The sequence below is a fragment of the Castor canadensis genome, chromosome 7, assembly GCF_047511655.1.
Source record: "Castor canadensis chromosome 7, mCasCan1.hap1v2, whole genome shotgun sequence".
Taxonomy (NCBI): domain Eukaryota; kingdom Metazoa; phylum Chordata; class Mammalia; order Rodentia; family Castoridae; genus Castor; species Castor canadensis.
Window position 1 is genome coordinate 27,683,404 of NC_133392.1, and position 11,597 is coordinate 27,695,000.

General features: G+C 48.4%; 1 protein-coding gene across 8 annotated transcripts in view; it reads left to right on the forward strand.

Annotated features, from left to right (window-relative positions):
• Nucleotides 1–294: 294 nt before the first annotated feature.
• Kcnip2 (potassium voltage-gated channel interacting protein 2) overlaps nt 295–11,597 on the forward strand; it is an 18,355-nt gene continuing 7,052 nt past the window's right edge. For 6 of the 8 annotated variants that reach the window (XR_012449647.1, XM_074078461.1, XM_074078458.1 and 3 more), the window contains exon 1: nt 295–648. Coding sequence is in view for 7 of the 8 variants with exons in the window: in XM_074078461.1 (XP_073934562.1) it covers nt 576–648 (73 nt within the window). In the remaining variant the exon portion in view is untranslated. Of the gene's footprint in view, nt 649–1,096; nt 4,424–10,713; nt 10,922–11,597 lie in introns of those variants that run through there. The other 2 variants (XM_020171232.2, XM_020171235.2) reach the window with 2 other exon arrangements.

Sequence of the window (11,597 nt, forward strand, 5' to 3'; positions counted from 1 at the left end):
TACTCCAGGCTCTGGCTTGGCCAGACTGTACTGATGTTGGGGGAAGGGGTGCCTGAGAATGGGGGAGGAGGGGTTTCCTCATAGTGGGGCCTTTTCTGGCCTTGCTGTTTCCCCCACCCGAGAGATCGGTGGCTTCAGGTTTGGATCGTGGAGTTGCTTGAGAGCTAGTCTCCCTCCCGGCACTTTCCAGTTCACCCCTTCACCGGGTGCCTCCTCCAAACAGCAGAGGGTGGGGGGCGGGGGTAGGGGGAACCAATCCCGGCAGCGCCAAAGGGGGGAGGCGGCGGTGACAGCCGGGGGAGGGGGTGGGAGGAGAGGCGGTTGGGCTCCAGCTCCGCTCCTCTCTGCTTTGCCTCCGGCTCTGCGCTCACTTGCTGCCTAAGCCTCCTGCTCCTGCCCCGGGACCCCCAGGTGGACCCTAGACCCGGCCTTTCCCCAAACAGCCCCAGCCCCTACTCTCCCGACCCCCAGCCCCAGCAGCGCGTTACGCCGCCAGGGGGCGCCGTGTGAACGCCCTATTCTGGCCACCCGGCGCCCCCTCCCACAGCCCAGGCGGGAGTGGGGCGCCGGGGGCCATGCGGGGCCAGGGCCGCAAGGAGAGTTTGTCCGATTCCCGAGATCTGGACGGCTCCTACGACCAGCTTACGGGTGAGTCCGTGACACTCGGGTCACGGGAGGGTGGGTGGATTCCATACATCTAGACCCTTCCTCCTCTCTGACCTCTGGCCTGGCCAGTACCCGCACTTTGCCCCCTTCCCAGGTACCCTTCCCAACTGGGAGGCAGGACCCTGGAGTTCAAAGCCTTGGGTCTCAAGGGGGTGGGGAGCAGGTGGGGCAGGTGTGGCGAGGTAGCAGGTGTGGGTGTGTGTGACACAGGGTTGGGAGTGTGTCTAGAGTGGGAGGTGTTACGTGCTTTGAGTGCCGTTATTATGTGTGTCCATATATATATATATATATGAATATATTTTATATATATGCATATGAATATATTTTTTACATATATGAATATATTTGTATATATGTACACGAATATATTATATATATATGAATATATTTTATATATATATATACACACACATACACATCTCCCACAGCTGGTTGCCATGTGCTCTGGGCTTGGTGACAGCTAGGGTGACTGTGATTGTGTGTGGTGGTGTGATTGTATGATCTTGTCAAATGTTTTGAGTGAGGCTGTGTAGACCCTGGTTGTAACTGATGTTGTTTTAACCATGTGTCTTTGTTATATGTTCAACTATGTGCTTTGAGTGTGTGATTCTGTGTGAAGTGGCATGTGACCATCAGACTGTATCAGGACTTCCCATTACGTTGTGTGTCTATATGACTTATGATCATGAGCCTCTTGGACAAGCATTTGTTAAAGTGGGTTATGCTGTATTCTGTGACTGTGAAACTATGTGGGTTCTAATAACATTTGGTGCTGATTGCGTACTTTCATGTGTGATGCCTGCAGTGGGACTAAGTGTTCATGACATTTCTTATCCTTGCTGCCTCTCTGGCTTCCTGGTGCAGATGGGAGTCTTTAATGCACCCCACTACTTCCCCAAGTTTTCTGCAAGTAGCCCAGGTGGACCCAAGGAGGTACTTTAGTGTTCAGCTGCCCACACTGGCTCAGCACCCTATGGTTCTAGTACCTGACCTCTGCAGGGAGACTTTGGTTAGTGCTGGGTCACCCCACCCTAGAAAAAAAAATTACTTGGCTCATTCTTCCAACCAAAGCTCCTTTATTCCCCAGCAACCCTTTCAGAACTTCACCCAAACCCCAGAGAAAACAAATCCTCCTCTTACCTTCCTGCAGAGCTAGAGACAGAATCTCTAGGCCTGGAAAGTGCAATGAGCCTCTATTTATTTTCCCCCCAACCACTTTGCTGCCTAGGCATCCTCTTTCCCACTTTGAGAAGGTATGTGAGAACAATACATCTGTGCATTCACGTATTCCTGGGTTTCGTAGGCAGATCCATGTGTTTGTGAAGGTGACTGTGCCACCTTGTGTACATTTCCATATACATGTGTGCTTTGTGTCTCATTCTTCAACCTCCTTAAAAACTCCAAGAGTGGGAGGAGGGAAGCTGTGTGTCCTGAGGCTGAAACAAAGCTGGAAGGGTGGAAGGCAGCCATGATCCTTGTCCTTCCTGAATGGAATGCCTTTAAGACCTGGAGATAGAGGAGGGAATTAGGATGTGGTGCCTTAAGAGTAAATGTCTCTTCCCCACTCAGTGACCTGGGGAGGCCAAAGGGGAGAACATTCACTCAGGCAGTCACCAGATTCATGACAGTGTAGATGTGCCCCAGATGTGGTTCAGAGCTGGATGAACTCCAAGGATCTGCTATCCAGTTCTACTACGAACTCAGTTCCTACTAACAGCTCAGGATCCTTGAGAGCAGTAAGGGCCCAGAGGCCCTCATAAACACCACATTCCCCATTAGTCAGTGTTTGCTTCCTGCCTTTTTTTTTTTTCCTACTGGTACTGGGGCTTGAACTGAGGGCCTTGGACAAGTGTTCTATGAGCCATGCCCCCTGTCCTCTTCTTGCCTTGCTTCTCCCCTTTAGTGAAATCATCCCCTCCCTACTAGGCTATTTGAATGAAGAGATTGGGTGGAGGTGGGGAATCACTTGTATTTGAAGGTGTGCTGCCTCAGGTCAGTCAGGAACAGAAGTGTACCAATTATGTGACTTTTGCTCTCTTGGCCTCTCTTTTCTTATCTGTAAAATGGAGAACACTACTTTCTGCCTGTTTTACCTCCCTGCTGACAGTCTATTAAGAAGATCAAATGTTGACAAGCATCTAAATCACGGTCCAAATCATCAATATCCTCACTGTAGGTAGCTCCACACATGAGAAGTAGAAATAGGACTACTGGGATCTCTCCTCTCAAAACTATCCAATAACGGGAGGCAAATGGTGTAGTACCACACCGTTAACGCAGACTGACCCTTGCTGAGCTCTACCAGTTGCCAGAGTTGAAGACTGAAGGGGAGTTGTTGTCCGCGGTGCTGAAGCGCGTTCCAGGCCTCCCCTTCCCTTCCCTGTGCAGGCGGGATTCCTGGGATCAGATACGAGGGTAGTCTTCTGCTCCGTCATCCCAGCCCATTAGAGAGGCCCTAAAGTTATGTCTGAGGGTATCTTGGATGCTGCCCTACAGCCTTCCCTCCCCAATCCCATCCCAAGCTCAAAACCGAGCTGGGGAAGACTTTAAGCAGGGAGTGGGAAAGTTCTCAACCCTACCCCCTAGTCCATCTAACTCTTCGGGTCTTCCCAGCCCAACGGGGCCGCTTATTAGGGCAGCACAGTAGGAAAAGGTTGAAATCACTGGTGACCTCATCGAAGAAGAAGAAGAGATCGGACAGGAGAAATTAGGAGACAGTTGGCCGGGCCTGCGCTCAGGTCCTTGGAACCAGCTGGGTCCCTCTGCCATAAGCGTCGGTTCTCTAGAGTGGAGCGCCCCCGCGTGGCATAGAGAAGCCATGCGTATGGAACTAATATTCCAAGTGGGGATTGTCGCCAGATCAAGTGATCAAAATGTGGACGGAGTTCAGAGGTGACTCTCTTCTTACACATAAGTTTCAATCTTCATCTCCCCCCCGCGGAAAAAAGGGGGATTGCAGTAGGTAGTTTGGGACTATATTTCTTCTGCTGGCTTCCCCAGAAGTTTGAAGGCTTTAGGGCGTCCTGGAAGGATTTCCTTTGGGAAATGGGTAAAGGAAAGGGATCGGGGCAGAGACTAAGGGATGATTGAGCTTCTACTTGATGCATTTGGCTGGAGTCTAGTGTATGATGGTCAGGTGGTTGGACCAAGACGGAAAGACAAAAAACAGTTATGAAAAGGGATTTGGAGCTTTTCTCTTCGCTCCTGCTTTTTCTCCCATTGGTCCAGAAGTACGGAAGTGTGGGGAGTTGCCATGACAACTATGTCCTTTTGCCCCTTAGCATCTCTATGCCAGTATTCGGGGCGGAGGTGGGAGGCAGAGGCGGAAGAGGTAGTGAAGAAGGGCAACAAAAGATAAAATTCCTCATCTGGCTCTGACTGAAAAATTATGTGTTCCCGGCTTTCCCACCAGTAATCCAGAAGATGTTCGGGGAGAAAGCCGAGAGAAGAGTACGCACCGCCCCTCCTTCCCTCCTCCCAGTCTAGGAAACTTTGGGGACAGGTGCTTCGTGACCGGGTCAGGAGAAAGTGGGGAGAGTCTATGATCCTCCGTCTGTTAGTCCCACCCTCCCGCGCTGCGCTCGCAGAGTCCACACGGATGGGGGCGGTGACCGCCTCAGTTGCCCCGGGTCTTGTGGGTGGAGCTTGGCCACAGCTCTCAGCCCAGCCATGAACCGCTGCCACCGCAGGTGCCGGAGCCCGTTGGGGCAGGCAGCGCGATCCCTTTACCAGCTGGTGACTGGGTCTCTGTCTCCAGGTATGAGGAAGGAAAGGGAGGGGCAGAATCCCTCAAAATGAGTGAAGTGGGATAGGAGCCTTTCAGTGTTAGGGAGAAGGGCCCCTCACAGAAATGGAGTGAATGAGCAGGAGTCCTCAATAAAAGGGTTAACAGGTAAGCTCCCTGACAGAAGTGGGGCAAGGAATAGGATCTCTTACACAGCAGAAGGAAAAGATAAACTCTTGAGCATCAGGTCTCTTCTCACTGTGGTGGAGGGGGCAGGGCTTCTCATTGATGAGGGGGTTTAAGTAAAAGGCAGGGCACAAAGATCAAAGAAGGGAAGCTTGCGACCGAGCTGTGAAAAGGTGCAGCCCTTTAGTGCATTGCTTAGGTTGGGGGAGGGGGACGACTCTTTAAATGATGGATCGGTATCCAGAAGAAAGAAACCCTGAGATGAGACTAAAGCAGCATGAATTCTGCTAGGGAGTTCATGCATGACAGGATGGATAGACTTGTGTGGCATAAGGATTGTCTGTCACTGTTTTGTCTATTTCTAGGGGTCTGTGCTAAGGGCATTGTGCATTACTAAGTTGTGCATTAATGAGGCTGTTTATCCCTGTGGCTGTGAACACTGGGACTGTGCATCCTGGGGTTGCACAACCCTGGGATTACCTGACATGACAGGTTCTATGCTCTAGGGTTGGGTTGGGGGTTCCTGAATCACTAAATTACTTGTATAACCTTTAGGAAGTTATACCTTGGTGTGAAATCTGTGGAACTTATGATGTGCAGATTATGGGTTTCATATGGCACTGCTTAGATTTGTGCAAACTTCCACTGGTTCTTTGGAGCTGCCTGGTCAGGGTCCAGAGCACCTCCCCACTTGGCCTCAAGGAGATCAAAACAGCCTGGTCTTTTGGCATTCATTCCACAATCTGTAGTTCTCTGGTGCTCTCCATGTGATTCCCCTTGAGCCCCTGGAGGGCCTGTGGCCACTCCTTGCCTTGTATCCCCAGAAGGAGGAGAGATGGGGTTGAGCCAGAACCATGCTTGGAGGTCTCGTGGGAAACATGTGTCCCCCAAACCCATACTTGGGCTTGTCTCCAGTGACAGATGGCTGGAGTCAGGCAAGGCCAGCTCTCAATCATTGCAGGCATGACTTCCAGGACCCAAAATAGCCCCAGTGCCTAGGGAGGTCATTAATCACCCAATGCAGCTGGGGGCTGCAGTGTCTTTAGCTTAGCTGGGGATGGAATGGGTCTGGGGGACTTTGGAGTCTTCACTGATGGGTTAACAGTGGGGGAACAAGTAGCATAGGGTGGGTTCCTCCACAGACAGTATTATTCTAGGTTTGAACTGTGGGTGGGAAAGGATTAATTGATAGCAGTATCTTTGTGATAAGGTTGAGAAAATCTGGGAAGGGCTAACCTAATGCCCTAACATTTTGCCTGGAGTTGTCACTCTGCCTGAAGTGCTTTCATTAAGATTTCACTCCCGGATCTGGGAATTAGTCTCACTGATAGAACACTTGCCTAGTATGTGCAAGGCCCTCAGTTTGATCCGCAGCATACCCAAAAAAAAAAAAAAATCACTCCTTTGGGTGAAGAGCTACATAGGACAAGGACAAGGAAGTCAAATCTAAGTAAGTGTCATAGAGTTCTAAGACTTGAGAAGTCTCTGAGTGGGGAGAAAGGAGAGGCTGAAAAACAACTTGCTCTCTCACTTCTGATAGCCCTGTCCACCCAATGCCTTTTTTTTGCGGGGGAGACGGGAGATATTGGGGTTTGAAATCAGAGCTTTATGCTTGCTAGGCAAGTGTTCTACCACTTGAGCCATACCAACAGCCCCCAAGGCCTTCTAGATTTAAGATCAAGAGTTCTTGTGAGGCTGGGTTAAGGTCTCTGAGAGTTAAGCGTGGGACTGAGAGAGAAAAAGGAAGGTCCAGGGACAGGACAACTGGCTGCAGGTTTGTAAATCTGTCCATATGTGAATCAGCAGGAAGGTGTTATTAGTTTTTGTTTTTGTTTTTTCATCAGAATTATGCTACCTCTTTCCATCTAAATAGTCTTACCTGACATTCAAGGCTTCATGGAATCTGATCCTTTTCTATTTTTTTTTAAATCACCCTTAGCTCCCTCAATATAAACTGAGCTATTGTCACCAGGACTTCTTGACACCCCACACCAGTTGGAGAGTTAGCCTGAGAGATCTGACAGATTACTGGCTCTGGTCAGAATCATTCTTTATCATTATATCAACTATTATGTTTGGAAAACTCACTCAATGAACCTCAATTCATTCATCTGCAAAATGGATATACTCACTTGGACCATGTGAGCTGGTCCTGATAAAAACAGGAATAATAAATCCTACCTCTCAAGCTTATTATGAGGACTAACTTACATAATACATATTAGGTATCCAAGATACAAGGTGCTGATCCTTTTGTTAAGATGGGCCATTGGCATTTTAGCCTTCTTTTTTTTCTTTTTTGTGTGGTACTGGGACTTGAACTCAGGGCCTTCACCTTGAGCCACTCCACCAGCCCTATTTTTTTTTGTATGAAGCGTTTTTCTGAGATAGGGTCTGGAGAACTATTTTCCCGGGCTGGCTTTGAACTGCCATCCTCCTGATCTATGCTAGGATTACAGATGTGAGCCACCAGCACCCAGCTCATTTTTGCCATCTTTTAAGAACCAACTCACAAAATGGAGGCAAGAGGATCGTTAGTTTGAGGCCAGCCTAAGCTACATTTCAAGGCCCAACTGAACTATGTAGTGAGACCCTGTCTCAAAAAGGTAAGGGGATATAGCTCAATGATAGATGAATTGCCCAGCACTCATAACATCCAGGTTTGATCCCCAACACCAGAAATACAGCTCAAAAGAAAAGATGTGCCAGGCACCAGTGACTCACATCTGTAATTCTAGCTATTTGGAGACTGAGATCTGGAGGACCATGAGTAAAGGCCAGTCCAGGCAAATAGTTCGCAAAACCCCCATCTCCAAAATAACCAGAGCAAAATGGACTGGAGGCATGGTGCAAGTGGTAGAGTGCCTGCTTTGAAGCATGAAGCTCTGAGTTCACCCAGGTCCATGAAGAAAGAAAAAAAAAAAAAGATAAGATAAGATACCCTAAGTTTTCCCTGGCTTCCCAATTAGAAAACTTTTACTATAACTTATTTAATGACCTGCTGAGAATGGTGCCTATCACACTGGAGGCATGCAACAAATATTTTTTGAATGAATAGATGCCTATGTTCTCTCAGTGGGGATGTCTCTCCCCACCTAGTGAGAGCTAGAACTATGTTTGGTTCACCTTTATTCCATAGATATCCACCTGGCACTAAATTTGTCCAATTTTTTAAACATCTTTGCCCTCTAGGGGCTTGGAATCTAGTTGAAGAAACAGTACCAATTCAGAAAGAACTAGGTTCAAATCTCTACATTATCACTTTTTACTTGGGTGACCTTGAACAAGTCTCTTTATATCTCTGGGCTTTGTTTACCTCACCAGTGAAAGGTACATAATACTATTCACTGCCTACCACATGGGGTTGTCATCAGAATCCATCAAGATAATGTTTGTGGCAACACTTTGTGAACTATCAATAGCTATAGAATTATGGAGGGGGTATGTTATTAATAAAGTTAACATTTATTCAGCAATTGCTCTGTGCTAAGCATTATTCCAACAATGTTCTATGTATTAATTCAGTTATACCAGCTAGAAACCTTATGGAGTAGAAAATTGAGGCACATAGAAGCTAAGAACTCACCCAGTTAATTACAAGTTGCAAAGCTGAGATTTGAACCCAAGGAGTCTGGCACCTAAACCCACAAAACTATCTCTCATGCTATACCACCTCTGTTTACTGTTCCCATTAGTAATATTACAAAGTTAGATATTGAGTTTTGAGGGCTCAAAAAGGAATTTGGTAGGAATTCAGGTAACTGATAGACCTCTGAGGACTGGAGGCTCCAAAGGGAAGAGAATTTATGCTGACTCTAAAGGATAGGTAGGAACTGTAAGACAGAGAAAATGCAGAAGAGAGGACATCCAGATGGAAAGGTTAGAGCAAGAGCAAAGGCACAGAGATAAGACTGAGTTTGGTGTGTTTTGGGGCACCGTGAATTGGCCAAACTGGCTGAGACAAAGGGATCTGTTGATGAAGGAGAGGAAGTTGAATTTGGACAGTTATAGGGAGATATTTGCTGATTTCACCTGTAAATCAGTAATTTCTAAGGTGTGAGAAACTGAAAGAATGAAAACAACTTTTGGTTACTTTTTTGGTGGTACTGGGGTTTGAACTCTGTCTCACACTTGCTAGGCAGGTACTCAAGCCACTCTGCCAGCCCTGTTTTGTGTTGGGTATTTTCAAGATAGGGTCTTTGGAACTATTTCCCTGGGCAGCCTTCAAACCATGATCCCTCTGATCTCTGCCTTCTGAGTAGCTAGGATTGCAGGCGTGAGCCACCGGCGCCAGACTTTGAAAGCAACTTCTAAATTGACTCCCCTTTTGCCGCCACCACAGAGTAGGTGGGTAATTAGAGGACTAAGCCTGCAGAGGACATACCCTTGCTCTGACACCTTCCCAGAGGGTTAGGGAGTTGGGAAAGACGAAAGAGTATAAGATGTGGTGTAAGGTGGACAGCTGACCTCCAGTGGTGGCCATGCAGAACTGCAGATCAGTCATCCTGGATAGATAAGGAATGATCCCCATCCCACAGTTGAGGCTGTGACACACTCATCTGAGAGCTACACAAGAGGAAGGGCTCCAGTTTGGGTCAGTACTCCTAAACTGAGTCTCCTGGGAGGACAAACTTTCTAAATAAGGGAGCCAGTGTAGTGTGGTGCTTTAGAGTAAAGGGCTCAGAGTCAGACTGGGTTAAAATTAAGGCTGGAATCTAGATTTGTTCAACCTGTCTTTGACTGAGCTTCACCACCTATTATATGGGGAGATAACAGTAGATTTATTGTGAATTCTTAGTGTGATAACATCTGTAAAGCATACAGCACACCATCTAGTAAATAATGAATGCTCAATCACTGTTAAGCCAGCCACGGTAGTAATGGTAAGCATTATTAACTCAGAAGTCTTTGTCTAGTGACTTACTGGCTCTGCACATGTGCATTTCCCACCCCTGTACACATACACACATGCATTTCCCCCACCACCACCACTGCCACCATGAAGGAGCAGGAAAAAGGAGGGACTGCAGGAATGCCCAGGGGAGGAGGACTGCCATGAAGGATTCAGATTTCCTTCCTACCCTGGGTTTCTCCATCAACATACCAGTACCCAGGAAGCAGGCTGAACTTTAGTGTCTCCTAGATGAAGTCCCAGCCAGAAGGTGAGGAAAAGTATAATCCCCCTTACCTTTCCCCAAAGAGCTATGTCTCTTTGTCACAAAAGTCCCCTCCCTGGAGGGCCATGAAAAGGGGAAGCCTTCATCTGCCCAGGCTAGTGGACTAATCCTTTCTCCCTCGGGCCTCAGTTTCACTGTCTGTGGCCTGTGGGAAGAGAGTGCTTCCTGCCTCACACTCTCCATGGCAACCGTGACCGATGTTGGCAGTGTCCTCCTCACAGAAGAGGTAACTGCCTCTCTCTACCCCCTTGTAGTCTCATACAATTCCGTGTCAATACAATTATACAACCATGTACCCATTCTCCCAATTACACAACACATCTATGTCCTACCAAACTAGACCCACATTCCGTAACCCACAGCCCTACTAAAACACACATCTCACCCCCATGTACACTCAGAAATACTCCCTCACATTCACATGTATACCACAGACACCATGACCTGTGCCAACCATACAAGAAATACATACCTTTGTGACACACTCCTTTGCACAATCACAAGTAAATATACACAGACACACATAAGAGGGGACATACACACTCCCATACTGACAAAACTAGGAATATATACTCGGGAGAACACCCAAATGCTTATAACAAATTCGAGCCATACTTCTATTACTTACCTATGTGCCGATCATATTTTCTCATACACTTGCATCCTTCTTTGCCTTCTAAGTACAGCTCCTCCCTCTGTCCCTTCCCAGTGGCACGAGTGGCCGTGGGGTGGAGCATCTGGGGGAAGTTCTCCTTAGGGACAGAGGTAGGTGGCGGCCTCCCTCCTCTGATCCATCTTCTTCACACCAAAGGTTCCTGAGGAGGTGCCCATCCAAAGGCTGAGATGGCCCCATGAAGAGGAAGAGGCAGTGGCTGTGGCTGTGAGGCTTGTGGGGCAGAGGTGGGAGGAGAAGGGAGGGAGGAGACCCAGGGCGGGAGACAGGGAGAGAGACTGCAGGGCGGTCCTACTCGGGCAGGGGAGCCTAAGGGGGAGGTAGTGTGAGTTGGCCAGCCTGGCTGGTGTGTCTGAGCCTGAGCCTGGTGGGGGCCATGCCCCAGACCCATCATGAACCTGGAAGGGCTGGAGATGGTAGCTGTGCTGGTGGTCCTCGCTCTGTTTGTCAAGGTCCTGGAACAGTTTGGCCTCTTTGAGCCCGTCTCCTTAGAAGGTAACCCAAGTGTCTGGGCATGTCTAAGTTGCTGACTGGAGGGTCAGCACCCTGTGGTGTTTGGGAGGGAGTTGTACCATCTTCATGACTGAGACAAGGGTGAGAGGTGAGTGAAGGAGGTGAGAAGCCGGTACCCTGGGGAACAGGATCTGAGGGAGATAAAAGGGGTCTCTCTGGGGGAGGGGGACAGGATGTCTAGTGAGAGGACTGGGGTGTGGAAATGAAGAGGCAGGGAGGGGAGGAGGGATATGGGGGGGCGTCTGGAGACAGGCAAAGTGGTGTTTGTAGTAAAGGATTGAGGTTCCAAGGATCCTGAGAGAACTTCAGGATAATCTCCTTTGGAGCCAGAGTTCCAGGGAGGCTCTGAAGATGTGCAGGTGTATGCTGCAGGGTATGTGTGGACTCAGGGTGTTAGACATGGGATGTCACTGTGTGTCATGTGTGTGAGAGAGGACAAAGTTGTGTGACTATGTAAGTCTCTATATATGACAGGTGATATGTTATTGCATGCGTCAGAGTGACAGGGCATGTGACTTTGTGAGATGGTGTATCTGACCATGCCCAAGCTGGACCAGGTATGTGGCTAAGCCTCTTTGGGTATTGGGTTGAGTGTGTTCCCAGAGCTCCCTGAGAATATACACAAGACTTGGGATAGGAATGGGTTCTGGAGGCTCAG